At 49.7% G+C, this 21,316-nt stretch overlaps 2 protein-coding genes and 1 pseudogene across 2 annotated transcripts in view; 1 reads left to right on the top strand and 2 right to left on the bottom strand.

Annotated features, from left to right (window-relative positions):
- Positions 1 to 7,932, top strand: part of CRYBG2 (crystallin beta-gamma domain containing 2) — a 34,971-nt gene extending 27,039 nt beyond the window's left edge. Inside the window, exons 18-20 of the mRNA XM_007979929.3 lie at positions 3,895 to 4,053; positions 6,205 to 6,364; positions 6,472 to 7,932. Coding sequence (XP_007978120.3) covers positions 3,895 to 4,053; positions 6,205 to 6,364; positions 6,472 to 6,560 — 408 coding nt within the window. The 3' untranslated portion in view covers positions 6,561 to 7,932. The remainder of the gene's footprint in view (positions 1 to 3,894; positions 4,054 to 6,204; positions 6,365 to 6,471) is intronic.
- On the bottom strand, positions 202 to 1,095 carry LOC103225333 (large ribosomal subunit protein eL34-like; annotated as a pseudogene).
- Positions 7,933 to 8,028: 96 nt separating the features above from the next.
- CD52 (CD52 molecule) lies at positions 8,029 to 19,770 on the bottom strand. Its single transcript, XM_007979927.3, has 3 exons — positions 19,569 to 19,770; positions 10,836 to 11,125; positions 8,029 to 8,378 (listed from the first exon to the last, which is right to left on the bottom strand). Exons 2-3 carry the CDS (start codon positions 10,887 to 10,889, stop codon positions 8,250 to 8,252), a joined length of 183 nt encoding a protein of 60 aa, XP_007978118.1. The 5' UTR covers positions 10,890 to 11,125; positions 19,569 to 19,770; the 3' UTR covers positions 8,029 to 8,249.
- Between the last annotated feature and the right edge of the window lie 1,546 nt (positions 19,771 to 21,316).

The raw sequence follows: 21,316 nt of genomic DNA on the forward strand, positions 1-21,316 counted from the left end.
GGTCAGGCTGGTCTCGAACTCCTGACCTCAAGTGATCCACCTGCCTCGGTGTCCCAATGTGCTGGGATTACAGACATGAGCCACCATGCCTAGCCCTTTTTTTTTTTTTTTTTTTAAGATGGAGTTTTGCTCTTGTTGCCCAGGTTGAAGGTTGGAGTGCAATGGCACAATCTCGGTTCGCTGCAACCTCTACCTCCCAGGTTCAAGTGATTCTCCTACCTCATCCTCCCAAGTAGCTGGGATTACAAGCATGTGCTACCACAACTGGCTAATTTTGGGGGGTTTTTTAGTTTTTGTTTTTTGTGTTTCGAGATGGAATGTCACACTGTTGCCTGGGCTGGAGTGCAATGGCATGATCTCGGCTCACTGCAACCTCTGCCCCCTGGGTTCAAGCAATTCTCCTGCCTCAGACTCCCAAGTAGCCGGGATTACAGGTGCCTACCACCATACCCGGCTAATTTTTTGTATTTTTAGTAGAAACAGGGTTTCACTGTGTTGGCCAGGTTGGTCTCAAACTCCTGACCTTGTGATCTGCCCACTTCAGCCTCCCAAAGTGCTAGGATTACAGGCATGAGCCACTGTGCCCAGCTAATTTTTGTATTTTTAGTAGAGGTGGGGGTTTCATCATGTTGGCCAGGCTGGTCTCAAACTCCTGACCTCAAGTGATCCACCTGCCTCGGCATCCCAATGTTCTGGGATTACAGGCATGAACCACTGTGCCTAGCCCCAGCCCAATTTTTATTTAGCTTTCTGAGTCTGTGCTTGTGCCTTCAACACTTTCATAATGATTTTCAGCTGCTGCATAAGGCCAACAGGCTTGATCCTGTCACAAACACATTTAGCACACGTTGAACCGCCATAGGCCCTCCTGACATGTTTTTTGTTTGGGACAATCTCATAAGTACTTTAGAAACTCACAGCATGAACCCCTTGAAGTCTGCCTGGGCACACGCCACAAGCAGATTTTGGTGCTTTCCCAACTTTGTTGGTATAAAGGTCAACAATTCTATTACCAGGGGCTCAGGACTGCCTAGTTTTGTTAGAGGCTGTACCATAGGAAAACCTATAACAACAATATGTCAAATGCTGGAACATTCTGAGTGTCTCTAGACAACATCCCCAGAAGAGGAAAAAGAAAAAAAATCACATTTTTTTTTTTTCTTTTTGTATTTTTTTTTTTTAGTAGAGACGGGGTTTCACCGTGTTAGCCAGAATGGTCTCGATCTCCTGACCTCGTGATCCGCCCGTCTTGGCCTCCCAATGTGCTGGGATTACAGGCTTAAGCCACCACGCCCGGCCTCACATTTTTTTTTTTACTTTACCCTTGTCCTAAGGAATAATATCTATAAAGTCATGAGTTTCATGTGTATATATGATTTTTTCTTTCTTTCTTTCTTTTTTTTTTGAGATGGAGTCTCGCTCTATCACCCAGGCTGGAGTGCAGTGGCACGATCTCAGCTCACTGCAAGCTCTGCCTCCCGGGTTCATGCTATGCTCCTACCTCAGTCTCCCGAGTAGCTGGGACTACAGGCGCCCGCTGCCACGCGTGGCTAATTTTTTTTGTATTTTTAGTAGAGATAGGGTTTCATCGTGTTAGCCAGGATGGTCTTGATCTCCTGACCTCATGATCCGCCCGTCTTGGCCTCCCAAAGTGCTGGGATTACAGGCCTGAGCCACTGTGCCCGGCCTGATTTTTTTTAATAGACATAATAAATACATTACCATTAATTTTTCAAAAATGAGTTATAGGCTGGGTGTGGGGGCTCACGCCTGTAATTTCATCACTTTGGGAGGCTGAGGAGGGAGGGTTGCTTGAGCCCAGGAGTTCCAGACCAGCCTGGGCAAGATGGCGAGACCCCATGTTCCTTTACAAAAATTACAAAAGAAATGAGCTAGGTGTGATGGCCTGTGCTATAGTCCCAGCTACTCGGGAGGCTGAGGTGGGAGGATCACCTGAGCCCGGGAGTTTGAGGCTGCAGTGAGTCATGATGGCTCCACTGGCACTCCAGCCTGAGTGACAGAGTGAGACCCTGTCTCAAAAAAAAAAAAAGTTGGCCGGGCGCGGTGGCTCAAGCCTGTAATCCCAGCACTTTGGGAGGCCGAGACGGGCAGATCACAAGGTCAGGAGATCGAGACCATCCTGGCTAACACGGTGAAACCCCGTCTCTACTAAAAAATACAAACAACTAGCCGGGCGAGGTGGCGGGCGCCTGTAGTCCCAGCTACTTGGGAGGCTGAGGCAGGAGAATGGCGTGAACCTGGGAGGCGGAGCCTGCAGTGAGCTGAGATCCGGCCACTGCACTCCAGCCTGGGCAACAGAGCGAGACTCCATTTCAAAAAAAAAAAAAGTTTATCCACATAGGACTGAAAGTGATCTCATGGACCACCCACTGGTAGTTAGCATACCTCACCTGGGGAAGCACTGCCTGCATATGTTTCTGTACATCCGTGCCTTCATGTCTGAACATCAGTATCATTAATGCACATGTGCAGATAAATGGTAACGCCATGGGCTGTGTGTGTATGTATGTGCGCTTGCATGTTCCCATTTGAGGGTATTTCTGTGCCCATCAGGTTATTTGTGTCCATGCCTCTGTGTGCTCTGGTGATGACGTGTGTGTGTGTGTGTGTATCTGTGGGAGTACAGTCATTGTTTTATTTGTATTAATTAATTTATTTTTGAGATGGAGCCCTACTCTGTCACCCAGGCTGGAGTGCAGTGGCATGATCTCAGCTCACTGCAACCTTCATCTCCTGGGTTCAAGAGATTCTCCTGCCTCAGCCTCCTGAGTAGCTGGGAGTACAGGCGTGTGCCACCACACTCGGCTAATTTTTTTTGTATTTTTGGTAGAGACAGGGTTTTGCCATGTTGGCCAGGCTGATCTCGAACTCCTGACCTCAGGTGATCCACTCGCCTCGGCCTCCCAAAGTGCTGGGATTACAGGCGTGAGCCTCTGCGCCCGGCCGGGTGTACATTTATGACTGCACATACTTGTACTTGTGACACCATTGACAGTGTGTGTATCTTTGTATAGGGATATTTGTATAGTCCTTGTATTCAAGACTCATAACATCATTGCTGGGAGAAATCTTGGAGATTATCTCCACCCCTCACATTTTACAGATGGGGAAATAAAGGCCCAGAGAAGTGGACATGGATTTGCTCTGCAATCTTGGGCAAGTACTGTACCTCCTTAGACCTTCGTTTCCTCATCTTTAAAATGAGGATAACGTGTCATGGATCTGTTTTGAGGACTGAAATAATGTAGGTGAAACCCTTAGAACGGTGCTTGAGTGAGTCAGCTCTCAACAAATGTTAGCTGTGACTATTGTTACTACTCTTATTACTTTCACTACTATCTAAGAGCTCCAGCTGATTTATGGCAGAGCCATGTCTGATGTCTGACAGTCCAGTGTCCACCCTGTCAGGAACCCTCTTCAACACAGGTGTGTGTGCATTTCTTTCTGTATGTGTGCACATCTGTATGCCCACACGCATCCATCCTTGTAGCAAGCAGAGCTGCCTGGTATGGAGTAGACTGCATGGATCTGTGGTTAGAACATCTGAGTTGGATGGCTGTGTGTATCCATGTGTCTGTGTCTTCTGTGAACTTCTGTGCCACCGTGTGGACCAGAGGTGTATCTGTCAGTTTGTCCCTCTGCACACATCTGTGGGTATCTCTACGACCACGAAACTATGTGCGTGTGTGTGATACATGTGCTCTCCATATGTGTGTGTAAAAAAGCGTTGACTTAGAAACAGAGTCAAGGAAAGTTTGGGGACAGGAAGGAGGGCTTGGGAGCCTGATACTGGAGAGTCCAGAGTTGAGGGTACTGGGGGCCCAGGTCATCCCTCCCTGGCACCCCTGACTCTCAGCCTCTTTCTGCCACCAGCGCCGGGTTTATTTCCGCCTCTGGAATGCAGCACTGGGGGGATTCCTGGCAGTGCCGGACCATGTGGAGGACATGAAGGCAGGCCGTGTGGTGGTCTCTGACCCCCGAGCGGGAGGTAGCTGCATCTGGTACTACGAGGATGGGCTGCTGAAGAACCAGGTACTGATACAGGAGCTGGGACAGGGACACCCTGGCCCTAGGCATTTGTGGGTCCACGCTGAGGAGTCCGATCCCAATGAGGAACACAGAGGGACGCACACAGAAGCCAGGACCCTGGGGAGGGGAGAGTGCAGACTGTGCCCCCTGGGCAAGTCATGCTCTTCTCTGGGCCTCAGTCTGCAAAAACAAGAGCAATGAACTGGGTGCTTCTAAGGGACCTCCCAGCTCTGATGCTTATGACAGAACTTGAGCCCTATTAATAATGGTAGATTTGGCCAGGCATTGTGGCTCATGCCTATAATCCCAACACTTTGGAAGGCCGAGGCAGGAGGATTGCTTAAGGACAGGAGTTTGAGGCCAAAGAAAAAATTAACTGCGTGTGGTGGTGCATGCCTATAGTCCCAGATACTCAAGAGGCTGAGGTGGGAGGCTTGAGCCCAGGAGTTAGAGGCTGCAGTGAGCCAGGGTTGCGCCATTGCACTCCAGCCTTGGTGACAGCACAAGACCTGGTCTCAAATAAATAAATAAATAAAAATAAAAATAAAAATAAGAAAAAAGGTAGATTTACTCCATACACATTTCTTTTTTTTTTTTGTTTTTTGTTTTTTGAGACGGAGTCTGGCTCTGTCGCCCGGGCTGGAGTGCAGTGGCCGGATCTCAGCTCACTGCAAGCTCCGTCTCCCGGGTTCACGCCATTCTCCTGCCTCAGCCTCCTGAGTAACTGGGACTACAGGCGCCTGCCACCTCGCCTGGCTAGTTTTTTGTATTTTTTAGTAGAGACGGGGTTTCACCGTGTTAGCCAGGATGCTCTCGATCTCCTGACCTCGTGATCCGCCCGTCTCGGCCTCCCAAAGTGCTGGGATTACAGGCTTGAGCCACCGCACCCGGCCCCACACACATTTCTTGAGCACCTACTATGTGCCCGGCTCTGTTCTAGATGCTGGGGATATAGCAGTTATAGACAGAATTAGCACCTGCCCTCCTGAAGCTTATATCCTAGTGGGGAGAGATAGACAGAAATAACTTAAATGGGCAGAATATCTTGGTGTCTTAGATGATGAAAGTTCAATAGAGGAAGATAAATCATGAAAGGAGAATAGGCCAGGCGCGGTGGCTCACGCCTGTAATCACAGCACTGTGAGAGGCTGAGTGAGGCAGGAGGATCTCTTGAGCTCAGGAGTTCAAGACCAGCCTGGGCAGCATAATAAGATGCCATCTCCACAAAAAGTAAAAAACACTAGCCGGATATGGTGACATGCACCTGTAGTCCCAGCTACTCAGGAGGCTGAGGTGGGAGGATTGCGTGAGCCCAGGAGATTGAGGCTGCGGTAAGCTATGATCACACCACTGCACACTAGCCTGGGCAGAGACTCTGTCTCCAAAAAAAGGGAGCATAGGAAGTATCAAGTATGATATGGGAGCCTTTCCTGAGAAGATGACATTTGAGGGAGGCAGCCGTGCAGATATCTGAGGGAAGAGTATTCCAGGCAGAGAGAACAGCCAGTGCAAAGGCCCTAGGAAGGAACATGCCTGGGATTGCTCTGGGCTAGCAAGGCTAGCTGGGTGGCTAGAGTGAGTTGAGTGAGGGGGAGGTAGCAGGAGATGAGGCCAGAAAGGTTATGGGGACTGTAGGTATTTATAGACCATTGAGAGGTTTTGTCTTTTACTTAGAATGAGAGAGATGGCTGACCACGTGCCAGGCTCTGCACTGAGTTCTTCACACAAATGCCTCCTATAATCTTTAGTCTAGAGTAGCATGGGGCAGGTCTTTTTATATTCCCCATTTTACAGGTAAGGAAACCAGAGCACAGAGAGGTTAGGTAATTTGCTGAAAGTCACACAGCCAGTAAATGTGTAGAGATTTGTCTGATGCTAAAGCCTACGCTTTGAAAGCCAGTCATGGAAGGATTCCTGGAGGAGTTAATATTTTTCTTTCCAACCCTTTTATGTTTTCTCATGCTGAAACCTTGCAAAAGCCAGCATTTGGGGATTTCCATCCCCAAGGAAACTGAAGCTGAGGAGGATTAAGAGATTTGCCCAGGGCCACAGTCCCTAAGAGCCAGGATTTGGAGCAGATGTGTCAAGGGTTTCTTGGGTACGGTAGAGTCCCTGTGGGGAGGAACAATGCCTGATGACCTCCTGGGGCCTCAGATGGCCCCCACCATGAGCCTGCAGGTAATTGGACCCCCTAGCCCAGGCTCCAAGGTGGTGCTGTGGGCCGAGAGCCGCCTGCCGCGCCAGACGTGGAGCATCAGTGAATCCGGCCACATCTGCAGCCAGATGTTCGAAGGCCAGATCCTGGATGTGAAGGGTAAGGTGGGATGTACAGGGAAGAGGGCTCCTGAGGGGACTGAGAGTCATGGAGTCCCAGCTCTCTCTGACTATCTCCCTATCTTTTAATCCCCATCACACCCCCAGGAGGCCGGGGCTACGACCGGGACCACGTGGTGCTATGGGAGCCGGATGAGGACAGGGCATCCCAGATCTGGACCATCCATGTGCTTTGAACCTTTTCACCTCACCCTCCAGCCCTGGAGGCTTTTGCTGGGATGAATGTTTTTATAGGGTTTTTGTTGTAACATAAGCTGTTTTCTAATATGCTGCCAGGTACCCTTGTCTCTATGCGCCTTGATATTTCGGGGTGGGGTGGGGATTTGTTCACCTGCCTTCTTCCCTGATGCTCAGGATGGCTTCTTCCCTGAGGCTCAGGCTGACTTCTTCCCTCCTGGCTCCAGCTTTGGGGTTCAGCTGTTAGGTCTCCTTCTGCCATCAGAGGGCGCCCTGGGACCGGACTAACTGGGGAGTGTAGTCTCGCGCCGCCACCCAAATGATGTGTTGTGAGAGCCAGGTCTGAGCCAGCCCTGGGCTGTGTGGGCACAGACACAAACTGAGCCTTTTGGTCCCTGTCCTTAGGGAACTCACAGTCCCATAGAGGATCCTGACGGGTAGGGTGGTGCATCCATGAGAAGGGAGGAAAGAAGTAGAGGGACTCACACAGCAGGAACGTCACCCCCCCAAAGGGGTGCAGGGCAGGCTGAGATGTCCCTCTGCACACATCAGGGACCTGCAGCTGAGTTGTCAGGGTGGGAAGGAGTTAGCCAGACTCCAGGAGGCAGATAAAGAATATTCTAGGGATGCATACAAGTCCAGGGTGAAAACGTGGAAGTTAGCGTGATGGGGGCGCCCTGGGCCAGGCACGGGAGGTAAGTGTGAGCCACACCGTGAAGGGCTGTGCCCCCAGGGCTCTGCTGCACTCACCCCAACTCTGGTCTTAGAGAAGCCAGGACAGGGCGTCTGGGTCTTTAACCCACCTCAGAGAGGGCAGGACATAGAAGAGGGGGAGCTCCCTCTGTCCCTGGAGGTCCTCAAGGAAGAAGTCAAGGTGGGAGGGGCCCTTGGGGGGTGCCCTGGGGCTCCCTTCCATCTCTGCAGCACCCACCTCCCCCAAGCCCAGGAGGGTGGGAGTGGTCAGAGCAGCTGCTTGCCCTTCCTGCCTTCCCAGCCCCTGGGCCAGCATGGGAGGTAGACAGCCAGCTACCTTCATCCTTCTCCAGCTCCAGATGCCTGTGGGGCTGGTTTGCTGGGGATCTAAAGACCATGTTGAGGGGTGTCCCTGGGTCTGGGGATCTCCCTGGATCTGTCATTCTGAAGATACCCAGGTAGTGGGGTAGAGGCTCTCTGAGCCTGGGATGTCCAGGGTAGTGGCATCTCTAGTACCATCATTCCCAAACACCCAGGGATGGGTGACGCAAATGCAACTGCAGGGGTCGGCGAGGCCGCCAGGTTCTGGGCCTTGTCCCTGTCATGTGCTTCTGAGGGGAGGGGCCCTCAGCGTTGGAATTTAGGTCGGGAAGCTGGGGGCTGCTCCCTGGTGCCAACTTCCCTGCTGATGGGGGAATGGGAAGCTCCCTGGTGCTGCTGCACAGCTGGCTCTTGGGGCATAGGAATGGACAGTAACTGCACACAGGACCCCACTGCATGTACAAGGGTAACTTTATTGACCCCCAGCTGGGCAGTACTTGGCCCCTACATCATTACCCCCCTATTTCGGCTGTTGCCACCATGGCACTGCCTGTCAAATTCTACAACCTGGTGATGTCTGGCATCAACCCCTCCCAAGGATGGAGGGGATTCTCTTGCGAGTGATGGTGGCAGCTGTTTCAGGGGGCACAGGGCTAAGGCTGAGACGTGTCACCTCAACTGAAGTAGAAGAGGTGGATTATGGCATTGGCCACGAAGAAAAGGAAACCGCCTCCGCTCAAGTTGCTGGATGCTGAGGGGCTGCTTTGGCTGGTGGCGTTTTGGCTGGTGACTCCAGTTTGTATCTGCAGGAGGAGAAGTGGGATAAGCTCAGGGGACTTTATTATTTTATTTTATTTTATTTTATTTTATTTTATTTTATTTTATTTTTTGAGGCAGAGTCTCACTCTGTCACCCAGGCTGGACTGCAGTGGTGCGATCTCGGCTCACTGCATCCTCCACCTCCCGGATTCAAGTGATTCTTCTGCCTCAGCCTCCTGAGTAGCTGGAACTATAGGCACATGCCACCACGCCTGGCTAATTTTTCTACTTTTAGTAGAGACGGGTTTTCACCATGTTGGTCAGGCTGGTCTCGAACTCCTGACCTGGTGATCCACCCGCCTTGGCCTCCCAAAGTGCTGGGATTACAGGTGTGAGCCACCATACCCAGCCCTCAGGGGACTTCTGAATCTCCTGTTTGTTATTTAAAGATGCAGCCCCGGCCGGGCGCGGTGGCTCAAGCCTGTAATCCCAGCACTTTGGGAGGCCGAGACGGGCGGATCACGAGGTCAGGAGATCGAGACCATCCTGGTTAACACGGCGAAACCCCGTCTCTACTAAAAAAATACAAAAATCTAGCCGGGCTTGGTGGCGGCGCCTGTAGTCCCAGCTACTCGGGAGGCTGAGGCAGGAGAATGGCGTGAACCCGGGAGGCGGAGCTTGCAGTGAGCTGAGATCCGGCCACTGCACTCCAGCCTGGGCGACAGAGCGAGACTCCGTCTCAAGAAAAAAAAAAAAAAAAAAAAAAATGCAGCCCCCTTTCTACCCTCCCTGCCCTCCATCCCCCCACCTCCATAAAACAGTCCTCAGTTCTGTCCCATGTGACCACTACTTCTTCCACAAGGTCCTGTCAGGATGTTTGGCTGCTCCCTGCTTTGACACAGGCAGGGACAGAGGTGATCACTGCCCTTGCCCACCCCATTTCACAGAATCTTTCTGGTTTTTTGAGATAGAGTTTCGCTCTTTTGCCCAGGCTGGAGTGAAGTGGCGCGATCTCGGCTCACTGCTACCTCCACTCCCGGTTTCAAGCGATTCTCCTGCCTCAGCCTCCCGAGTAGCTGGGATTATAGGCGCCCACCATCATACCCAGCTAATTTTTTTTCCCCCCCAAGACACAGTCTCTCTCTGTCGCCCAGGCTGGAGTGCAGTGGCGCGATCTCGGCTCACTGCAAGCTCCACCCCCGGATTCACACCATTCTCCTGCCTCAGCCTCCCAAGTAGCTGGGATTACAGGCGCCCGCCACCATGCCTGGCTAATTTCTTTTTGTATTTACGGTAGAGACAGGGTTTCACCGTGTTAGACGGGATGGTCTCAATCTCCTGACCTCGTGATCCGCCCGCCTCAGCCTCCCACAGTGCTGGGATTACAGGCATGAGCCACTGTGCCTGGCTCACCCAGCTAATTTTTGTATTTTTAGTAGAGACAAGATTTTGTCACGTTGGCCAGGCTGGTCTTGAACTCCTGACCTCAGGTGATCAGCCCACCTCGGCCTTCCAAAGTGTTGGGATTACAGGCGTGAGCCACCGTGCCTGGTCACAGAACCTTTCTTTTTACCTCTCCCCAGCCACCAGCCCCTCTGGCATAGAGGGAGACGGGAGCCCTGGCCCTTGACCTTCCTAGCCTGGCAAAGGGCTTAGCTTCCCTGAGCCTCAGTTTCCTCTTCTGAGTGGGGAGAATTTCATCACAGTTGTGAAGGTCACAAGAGCCCGGGCTGAGTGAGAAAGCACTTTGCAAAGCGTGGTTGGCTAGATGTGGGGTGGGGAAGTGGCCAGATGGTGATCAAGCTGTCCTTAATGCTTGATGGAGCTGCAACTAGAGCTGTTCTTGATGGAGATTAAGCTGGTTTTGATGGTGATCAAGCTGTTCTTGATCAAGAACTTGATGTCCGGTCTCCTGTACTGACTCCCCTCTGGGCACCTGGGATGCTACCAAAGCTGCCTCCTGGAATAGCAGTCGCTTTTGAGACTCCAATTATTTCTAAAGTGGGAGAGTCCTGTCTTCTTTGCATTCCTGAACATCCAGGCTTCTCTCTGGCAGGGGAATGGGGGTTGGAGTGTCCCCTGTCACCTCCAGAACCACAGCAGGCTCCACTTGGACATCTGGCCTCTCCCCAAAGGACCATCTCCCCAGACTCCCTGTGGGCCGATGTCTTCCTCACTTAGGGTTGTCTTCCCAAGTCTCTTAATTCTCTATTATTCCACAGCACCCCTTGGGTGCCCCAATGTGCCCGGCACCCTGTAAGTGCTCCCCAGCTTGGATACAGGTTTCTATCAGGGCAGCCTGCAAGCAGTCCAGCTCCAGCCAGAAGAACTGGAAAGCTGGGCGGCCAGGCCCGCTGTGTCCCTGATTTTCTTGTTGGAGTCCATCTGCTGTGCTCTCAGGAGAGAAGGCTGGGTCTCTGGGAGCTCACATCCTGTATGCCCTCCCTCCATGCCAAGCAACTTTGGGGAGTCCTGGCAGTGGTGCCAGGGGTTGCTCTTACCTGTACCATAACCAGGAGGCTGATGGTGAGTAAGAGGAAGAGGAAGCACTTCATTTTGGTAGGATCTTGGCTGTCTTGGTAGCAGCTTTTTAGGTGATCTCAGGGCTGTCTGGAGGCTTCTTTTGGCTTGGCTGCTTTTGAACCAGGAGGCAGGGGAGGCGGGGTGAGGCAGGGAGAGGAAGGACGGCCTACAAGGTGGAGGAAGGGTGTGGCTTCCTTTCTGCAGATCTGGGGTTGGATAATACCAGGCCCTAGGTTCTAAGGCCCTGGCTGAGGGAGCAGGCTAAATCCTAGGAGATAGGAAAGAGGTCAATCCAGAGGCAACGGTGAGAGTAAGTAGGGCCCGAGGCTTGGAGTCATGCATCCTGCAGGCTGAATCCTGGTCTAATCACTGACCAACTCTGAGACCCTGGGCCAGAAACTCTACCTCTCTGATCGTTTAACAAAAGAACTGCCGGATTACATGTAATAATAACCAATTTTAAAAGAGCTAGCATATAGCAAATAGTTATAAATGAGTTTGTTGCTTAAGGAGGATAGGGGCAGGGTATAGGAGCTTAAGGAGAAAGGCTGGGATAGATTTAGGTTTCAAGGGAAGGTTGTAGATGGGCTGCAGGTTCTGAATGAAAGCTTGGGAAATATTTAGATTGTAGAGGGGATGGTAGAGTTCTGTGAAAGTGCTGGAGATGAGGAATCGGGAAGCCTGGTTTTAGTTGGGCTTTCTCTCTCTAGGCCTCAGTTCCTCATTTCAAGGAACTGGGAAGACTGAAATAGATTATTTCTGAAGTTTAAGACCTTGCGTTTTGTTTTGTTGTTGTTGTTGTTGGGGTTTTTGTTGTTGTTGCTGTTGCTTTTAGACAGAGTTTTGCTCTGTGCAGTGGCACGATCTCGGCTTACTGCAACCTCCACCTCCTCGATTCAAGCAATTATCCTGCCTTAGCTTCCTGAATCACTGGGACTGCAGGTGTGTGCCACCACGCCTGGCTACTTTTTTGTATTTGTGTGTGTGTGTGTGTGTGTGGAGACGGGGTTTCACCACGTTGGCTAGGCTGGTCTCAAATGCCTGACCTCAAGTGATCCGCCTGCCTCAGCCTCCCAAAGTGCTGGGATTATAGGCATGAGCCACCGCGCCCAGTCAAGACCTAGCATTTTGTGGTTTGGGTAGAGAAAGTAGCAAGCAGATGGGTTGTTTGTATTAGCTGAGGATGCGCGAGGGGAGTGAGGGAAGGGACAAGCGGGTGACTAAGCTGCGGTGGAAGGGGACTGGGGTGAGGGAGTGGCTGTGAGGGCCCAGGGAGGGGTGGGCGGATGAGAGGAATCCCAAAGCTGGCCTGGACAGTGCTCCATGCTTAGGCATTCCCTCACTTGATTCTCTCTGTGGTGCCCTGCAGCAGGTGTTATGTTTATCCCCATTTGACTGGTGAAAAAACTGAGGCTTAGGTGTTAAGTGACTTGCTAAGATCGTAAATGGTGGAGCCAGTCTCATTTGACCTTGAATCCAGGTCTGTCTGAAGCCACAGCCATGTATGTAACCTCTGAGGCTGCCCTAGAATTCACCCTTTAAGTCTTGATTCTCTGCCACTCCCGCCTCCTCCCCTACACCAACTCCCCCCAGACTCCAGGAGTTGGTGACCACAGCCCTGGCTCTGGCCCACTCTCCCTTCCTTAGTTCATTTAGGCCTCATTCACGTGCTTGGTAGTAAAGGGAAAACTCCCCTCACTTCTATTCTATTGTTTTGGGCCTTATGTTGCAAGCCCAGGGAAGATCTGGCTGAGGCCGGGCATGGGGGCTACGCCTGTAATCCTAGCACTTTGGGAGGCTGAGGCAGGCAGATAACTTAAGCACAGGAGTCTGAGACCACCCGGGGAACATACAGAGGCCCCATCTCTTAAAAAAAAAAAAAAAAAAATTGCCGGGCATAGTGGCACAAACCTATAGCCTCAGCTACTTGGGGGTTGAGGCAGGAGGATTACTTGTGCCTGGGAGGTCCAGCCATGATTGTGCCACTGCACTCCAGCCTGGGTGACAGAGCAAGACCCTGTCTCAAAAAAAAAAAAAGGGCCAGCTGAGGTGGGTGGATCACCTGAGGTCAGGAGTTGAAGACCAGCCTGGCCAACATGGTGAAACCCCATCTCTACTAAAAATACAAAAATTAGCCAGGTGTGCTGGCGCATGCCTGCAATCCCAACTACTTAGGAGGCTGAGGCAGGAGAATCGCTTGAACCTAAGAGAAGGAGGTTGCAGTGAGCCGAGATGGCGCCATTGCACTCTAGCCTGAGTGACAAGAGAAAAACTCAATCTCAAAAAAAAAAAAAAAAAAAAAAGGTGAAAGAAGAAAAGAAGAACTGAGAGTCAAAGCTGATGAGAGAAAGCCAGGAAGTGGAGAGGGAGGGGCCCCCAGCCACCCATCAACCTCTTTCCCCATCCCTGCCCTTTTCACCCAGAGGTCTCTCCTCACCCTTGACTCAAGTTCTCAACTGCCTTTGGTGTGCCTGTGGGGGTGAGTGATTGTAGGGTTCATGAGAGCCAGGGAGGTGTCCTGTGCCAGAAGGGCACCAGCCCAGGAGACAGGATACCCATGTTGAAGTCTGAGATTACTCTGCTGAAAATGAGCTCCGTCACACTGTGCAATCTTCTCCCCTCTTACAAAGAGGCAGCCAGACAGGATGAGCCTGGAGATGCATGCAAGGATATTAAATGCCAGACTCTCATTTGGAAACATTTTCTTGCAAACCTCAGAAGCTTCATTTTCACCTCCAGACACTCTGAGGAGTATCTTTTACAGTCCGTGTATTTCCTCTGCAAGGAAAGCCCTTCTCCAATTATTTTACCTGGCAAACTTTTTTTTTCCTGTCGAGACAGTTTCTTGCCGTTGTCACCCAGGCTGGAGTACAAGTGGTGCAATCATAGCTCACTGTAACCTCGAACTCCTGGGCTCAAGCAATCCTCCCGCCTCATTCTCCTAAGTAGCTGGGACTACAGGTGCATGTCATCATGCCCAGCTAATTTTTGGGGTGCTGGGGGATGGAGTTTTGCTATGTTGCCCAGACTGCAAACTCTTCTTTATTCTTCAATATTTAGCTTAGAAGCCCCTTCCCCAGGGAAACTTTCTGCTTTCCCTAGGAAACTCAGAGTTCCTAAATGTTCGAAGGGCCCTTTCTGTTGACCGCTGTTCTAAAGATCATGACTACCAAGAATATGGTCTGTCCCTGTGGGTTAGGACTAGGTTTTGTCACTTCTCTTATTCAGCACAGCACAGAACATGGCACAGAGTAGGTGTCAGGGACTGCTGGAAGAATGAGTGTGTGTGATGTGTCTAGATCTGTTCCCACCCTCGAGCCTAGTAGTCCTGCATTTATTCATCCAGTAAATATTTACTATGGAGCAACAGTAGAGTCAGTATTGAAAAGTTACCGATGCAGAAAAGAAATAAGGGGCTGAGAGAAGCAAGCCCTTTATTTGGAGCTGCTTTTCTCCTAAAAGTATTTGCCACTTGCAGAGGAGACAGCTGAGAAACTGAGCCAAGTTTTCTCATCTTCACATACTTACAAATGTATGGGAGAAAAACTGTAGTTCTAGATCCTCTAAGAAAGGGGAGCCCTGACAAACTCCCCCCACCTAGGCTTTGGGTTGGACCACCATGAGGAGTGAGAGTAAACAGGAAACAACAGCCCAACCCTCAAAGAAACTGAAGACAACATGACCCAAAAGCAGAAACAGATAATAGAAAGTTATACAAAAGATCCAGATAATGGAATAATCAATCAGATTTTCAAATAACTATGCTTTACTCAAAGATATTTTCCTCTTCTGCCCTCTGAGCAGCAGGATAAGATTGAGACTGGACAAGATTGAGAACTAGAAATTATAGTAAAGAACCAAATGGAAATTCTAGAACTGAAAAATACGGTAATAAAAATTAGGAACTCAGTGGATAGGTTTAACATCAGATTGGGCCAGCTGAAGAGAAAATCAGTGAAGTGAAGTAAAGATCGTAAGAAAATATTATTACAGCAGAATGTGTTTATTGGGTGCCTGCTGTGTGCCAGGTACTGAACTAGGCACTGGGAATACAGCAGTGAACATAAAGACATGGTCCCTGCTATTATGCAGCTGGTATTTCAGTGGGGGAAGACGCATAAAAACAATGGTAATTTCAGATTTTCACAAATGGCATGAGGAAATCAAGGCGGTAATGGGAGAAGAAGAAGTGAAACGTGGGGAGGATATATTCTAGGTCAGCGGTCAGGAAAGACCACTCAGAGGAAATGTGTGTGCTAAGACCTGCAGAACAAAAGGAGTCCAGGCATGCAAAGCGCCTTAGATCACCATCCCATCCCAGTTCCACAGTGTCTTTTGATGGCTGTCCTTGGGGCCTAGCACAGTTTCACATAGGTCAGGTGCTCCAAATGTCCTTCATCAATGAGAGAATGGAATACAGCAGGAAGGGAGGAAGGAGAAGAGAGTTCCAGCACACATCACAGTGTGATCCACCCAGAATTTTTCATCCTCACTGAGACGGGGCTGGGATTCAGTAGCATCATACAGCATCCAAGGTGAATCTTCATCCACCCATTCATTCAGCTATCCATCCACCCACCTATCCATTCAGTCTTTTGCTCATTCACTCTTTTTTTTTTTTTGAAATGGAGTTTCACTCTTGTTGCCCAGGCTGGAGTGCAATGGTGCGATCTCGGCTCACTGCAACCTCCACCTCCTGGGTTCAAGCAATTCTCCTGCCTCAACGTCCTGAGTAGCTGGGATTACAGGTGCATGCCACCATGCCCAGCTAATTTTTTGTACTTTTAGTAGAGACAGGGTTTCTCCATGTTGACCAGGCTGGTCTCAAACTCCCGACCTCAGGTGATCTGCCCACCTCGGCCTCCCAAAGTGCTGGGATTACAGGCATGAGCCACTGCGTTCTGGCCTCATTCACTCTTTTAATTAATTTATTGACACCTACTGTGTGTCAGGCAAGATGAATGAGAGTCCTTTCCCCTGAGGAATTTATAGTTTAGCAGGGACACCCATACGAAAATCACAAAACTGAATAAGAAATGCTATAATGGGCCAGGCATGGTGGTTCATGCCTGTAATCCCAGCACTTTGGAAGGTCGAGGTAGGCAGATCACCTGAGCTCAGGAGTTCGAGACCAGCCTGGCTAACTTGGTGAAACCACAACTCTACTAAAAATACAAAAATTAGTCAAGCGTGGTTGTGCACGCCTATAATCCCAGCTACTTGGAGGCTGAGACAGGAGAATCACTTGAACCCAGAGGCAGAGATTGCAGTGAACTGAGATCCTGCCATTGCACTCCAGCCTGGGTGACAGAAAGAGATTTTGTCTCAAAAAAAGGAAATGCTATAATTGCAGCAGGACTTTCAGAGAGTGGAGTGTAGAGTGTGGTTCTGCTTGCAGGGGAGTGGGGATGAACCAGAGATGATTTCATCGGGGCGGGGACATTTGAACTTGTTGAAGGATGGAGTGGGAATTTTCCCAAATAGAAAAGGCAAGAGAGGATATTCTCATTGGAAGGAGAGGCCAGAACGTAGGGAAGAACATGACGGTTTCTGGAACGTGAGAAAGGCCAAACCCAAAATAGGAGGGCTCTAAATATCCAGCTAAGCTGTAGATGATGAGGGCTTCGTCTAAGGTGGTGGTGATGTGGGTGGAGAAGGGGGAAGGTGGAAGAGATAGCTAGATTTGTATTCTGCTAAAGAGACTTGGAGGAACTCTTTCTCCTCATTATTTACCTCTTACTTCCTGAGCTGGCAGAACTCAATAAACTCTTTAACCTCAGAGGGGTCATAACTGATAAGGGTCTTTCAGGAAATGACCTAAAAGCAAAGCAGACTCTGTCCGCTTTCAAGAATAGAGACTTCTGGCCAGGTGTGGTGGGTCACGCCTGTAATCACAACGCTTTGGGAGGCCGAGGTGGGCGGATCATGAAATCAAGAGTTCGAAACCAGCCTGACCAACATGGTGAAACCCTGTCTTTACTAAAAATACAAAAAATTAGCTGGGCATGGTGGCACGTGCCTGTAATCTTAGCTACTCGGGATGCTGAGGTGGGAGAATCGCTTGAACCCGGGAGTCAGAGTTTGCAGTGAGCTGAGATCGTGCCACTGCACTCCAACCTCGGTAACAAGTGTGAAAATCCATCTCAAAAAAAAAAAAAATAGACTTCTGCCGGGCGCGGTGGCTCACGCCTGTAATCCCAGCACTTTGGGAGGCTGAGGCAGGGGGATCACGAGGTCAGGAGTTCAAGACCAGCCTGGCCAACATGGTGAAACCCCATCTTTACTAAAAAATACAAAAAAATTAGTTGGGCATGGTGGTGGGCACCTGTAATCCCAGCTACTTGGGAGGCTGAGGCAGAGAATCGCTTGAACCCAGGAGGTAGAGGTTGCAGTGAGCTGAGATCACGTCACTGCACTCCAGCCTGGGCAACACAGTGAGACTCCATCTCAAAATAATAATAATAATAATAATAATAATAATAATAATAGAGACTTCCAGAGCCATCTAGCCCCAGAGCTGGGGTCTACTTCCTCACCCTGCAGGTGGGGAAACAGGTCCAGAAAGAGCCTCGTTCAGGACCTCCCTCCTCCCAGGCCAGGACCCTTGTACCATCATCAGACAGTGAATATCCACCATTGGATGCGATCACGATGAGGCTGGGCAACCCCATCTCGGAAGTCCAGAGGGAATTCTTCCAGCTTGGAAGTGGTTGGATGGGTCTCCAAGGCCCTCACAATACTCAAGTCTTGTGAGCCTGGAGACCTCAGAGATTTCCAGACCTTCTAAGATGTAGGAAGAGAAATATAGGTCAAAAAAAAAAAAAAAAAAATCAGATGAGCTTAGACTCTTGGTTTCTTTTATAATTTTCTTTCTGAAAAACACCTCCTTTTTTTTTTTTTTTTTTTAAAGACAGAGTCTGGCTCTGTCACCTAGGCTGGAGTGCAGTGGTGCAATCTTGGCTCACTGCAACCTCCACCTCCCAGGTTCAAGCAATTCTCCTGCCTTAGCCTCCCAAGTAGCTGGGATTACAGGCGTCCACCACCGTGCTCTGCTAATTTATTTATTTATTTTTTCTTTTTTTGAGATGGAGTCTTGCTCTTGTTGCCCAGGCTGGAGTGCAGTGGTGCGACCTCGGCTCACTGCAACCTCCAACTGCCAGGTTCAAGCGATTCTCCTGCTTTAGCCTCCAAAGTAGCTGGGATTATAAGCACATGCCACCACACCTGGCTGATTTTTGTATTTTTAGTAGAGATGGGGTTTCACCATGTTGGCCAGGCTGGTCTCAAACTCCTGACCTTAGGTGACCTACCCACCTTAGCCTCCCAAAGTGCTGGGATTACACGCATGAGCCACTGCTCCTGGCTTAGTTTTTGTATTTTTTAGTAAAGACAGGGTTTCATTATTTTGGCCAGGCTGGTCTCGAACTCCTGACCTCAGGTGATCCACCCACCTCAGCCTCCCAAAATGTTGGGATTACAGGTGTGAAACATTGTGCCCAGTCAAAAACTCCTCCTTTTTGAGCTGGGCACAGTGGCGAGAGGGTATAGTCTCAGCTACTTGGGAAGCTGAGAGGCCGAGACAGGAGGATCCCTTGAGCTCAGGAGTTCAAATTCAGCCTGGGCAACATAGAGCCTGTCTCTAAAAATAAATAAATGAGCAAAGAAAGAAAAGAAAAACACCTTTTCAGAAGCAATAATGCAACAACATTATAGGAATTTTTTAAATAGTGTATATAGTTTTTTCAGTGTTGTCCCCACTCATGCTGAGGCCGGCACCCCATTATGGGAAATTTAATTTGTACAATAATCCTAGGAGGTAGATTCTATTAGTAGCTCTACCTTACAGGTGTGGACACTGAGACTGATAGATGAAGTATCTTGAGCAGGAACAGCCAGCTATTAAGCGACAGAGTCCAGCCTCATAGAGTTGTTAAGTTATGCTGATTCACAGTGCAATGTATCCTCAACAAATGATAGCTATTATTATTTTCCAAGTTTCTCCAGTGAAATTGTATGTTTTTATAATAAGGCTGTGACTTCCCCAATAAATGTTATTTAAAAAAAAAAAATCAAACGAGCAGGGCGTGGTGGCTCACGCCTGTAATCCCAGCACTTTGGGAGGCCGAGGCGGGTGGTTCACGAGGTCAGGAGATCGAGACCACCCTGGCCAACAAGGTGAAACCCCATCTCTACTAAAAATGCAAAAATTAGCTGGGGTTGGTGGCATGTGCCTATAATCCCAGCTACTCAGAGGCTGAGGCAGGAGAATTGCTTGAACCGGAGAGTCGGAGATTGCAGTGAGCTGAGATCACGCCACTGCACTCCAGCCTGGTGACAGAGTGAGACTCTGTCTTGAAAAAGAAAAAAAAAAATCACTCGACTTGGGGCCGGGCGCAGTGGCTCATGCCTGCAATCCCAGCACTTTGGGAGGCTGAGGTGGGCGGATAACGAGGTCAGGAGATGGAGACCATCCTGGACAACATTGTGAAACCCTGTCTCTACTAAAAATACAAAAAAATTAGCTGGGCGTGGTGGCGCGTGCCTGTAGTGCCAGCTACTCTGGAGGCTGAGGCTGGAGAATCTCTTGGACCAGGGAGGTGGAGGTTGTGGCGAGCCGAGATCGTGCCACTGTACTCCAGCCTGGTGACAGAGCAAGACTGTGTCTCAAAAACAAACAAACAAACAAACAAACAAACAAAAAAACAACTTGCCTGCCAGGTTAGAGGGCTCCCATTTTCCTTCCAGGAACTAGATGTTTGCTGAGTGTCTGCCTGCTGTGGAATCTCCAGCCAGGCCCTGGGTGGGAAGAAGGGATGGGGTAAATCCTGGTGCCTGGGTAAGCCACTCATGATCTGGTTCTTGCTGAGGCAGGAATCAGAGGGCAGAGCACAGCAGGGCTCATGAGGCCAGAGCTCCTGCTTCCCACGCTTGCTTATCTCCCAGAGCAAGGTGACAGCATGAAGTTGTTACTCTCCCTGACCATGTGTCCAACCCCAAAAAACACTTGGCCCCAGCATGATCTCAGTGTTTCTCATCTTCATATACCTAAAACCTGAGAAAACTCTCTGGGAGCAGCTCAGCAACAAGAGAGCTCCTCCTACCTCCATTCTCCAGTCACACTTTCCGCCCAGACTACTCCCTTGGCAGTAAGTCTGTACTACCTGCTTCGTCGGCTTATCTATGCCTGCCTTGTTTACCAGAGTGAAAGTTTCTAGGAAGGGCATGGAGTCTTGAGGCTGACCGTTCTGGGTTTGAATCCACTTCTGCTTCCTGCCTTTATAATCTTATGCAAGCCACTGTACTACCCTGAGCTTCAGTTTTCTCATTTGTAGGTTTCTTTTTTCTTTTTCTTTCTTTCTTTTCTTTTCTTTTTTTTTTTTTTTTTTGAGATGGAGTTTCGCTCTTGTTGCCCAGGCTGGAGTGCAATGGGGTGATCTCAGCTCAACGCAATCTCCACCTCCTGGGTTCAAGCGATTCTCCTGCCTCAGCCTTCCTGAGTAGCTGGGATTACAGGCATGAGCCACCATGCCTGACTAATTTTGTATTTTTAGTAGAGACGGGGTTTCTCCATGTTGGTCAGGCTGGTCTTGAACTCCCGACCTCAGATGATCCGCCTGCCTCAGCCTCCCAAAATTCTGGGATTACAGGCGTGAGCCACTGTGCCGGGCCCTCATCTGTAAATTTCATGTTACCATTTGACTTGGAAGGTACTCAGTAGTGGTAGCTTTCTTTAGCTTCCAATTTGCATACAAAGAATGCCGTCCACTTTGGGAGGCAGAGATGGGCGGATCGCTTGAGCTCAGGAGTTTGAGACCAGCCTGGGCAACATGGCGAAACCCCGTCTCTACAAAAAAAAAAAAACTAGCTGGGCATTGTTGTGCGCACCTGTAGTCCCAGCTACACTGGTGGCTGCGATGGGAGGATGGCTTGAGCCTGGGAGGCGGATGTTGCAGTGAGCAGAGTCTACCCTTCCCTGACAATGTGGTAGGCTAGAAAGTCAAATGGAAAAAAAAAAAAAAAAGCACTCTGTTGTGCAGAGAAAGGGCTTTTGAACCTGGGCACCAAGAAGTGAGTGCCTGAGATCAGAACTCATAAACTGCCAGACCATCACAGCTGAAAGGGTGGAGAGATGATGATGATGATTAACAGCAGGAAACGTTTTTGAAAAAGTGCTCTCTACAGGTGTTTTTGTTTGTTTCGGCTTTCCCCTTTAAAATCGTGTACTTTGCAATATCTTAATCCTCACGGCAACCCAGTGGGGGTGGGTATTATCACTATTTTACAGATGTAAAAACTAAGGTGTATAAAGTGTCCAAGAACACACAGTCAGGAGCCAGGACTCCTAATTCTAGAGTTCGTGCTCTTAACTGCCTTTAGCTGCTTTGGTGACTGAGTCTAATCCAACAATTTTACAGATGAGGCTCAGGGAGGGGAAACTGTCTTACCCAACTTTTACGCA

This window comes from Chlorocebus sabaeus, chromosome 20 (assembly GCF_047675955.1).
Source record: "Chlorocebus sabaeus isolate Y175 chromosome 20, mChlSab1.0.hap1, whole genome shotgun sequence".
NCBI classification, from domain to species: Eukaryota; Metazoa; Chordata; class Mammalia; order Primates; family Cercopithecidae; genus Chlorocebus; species Chlorocebus sabaeus.

Bases quoted from the DNA above. Each gene is read 5' to 3' on its own strand.
- CD52 (XM_007979927.3), bottom strand. From the start codon at position 10,889: ATGAAGTGCTTCCTCTTCCTCTTACTCACCATCAGCCTCCTGGTTATG. The intron at 8,379-10,835 runs GTAAGAGCAACC...CTCCTCCTGCAG, and splicing joins GCCTCCTGGTTATGGTACAG to ATACAAACTGGAGTCACCAG.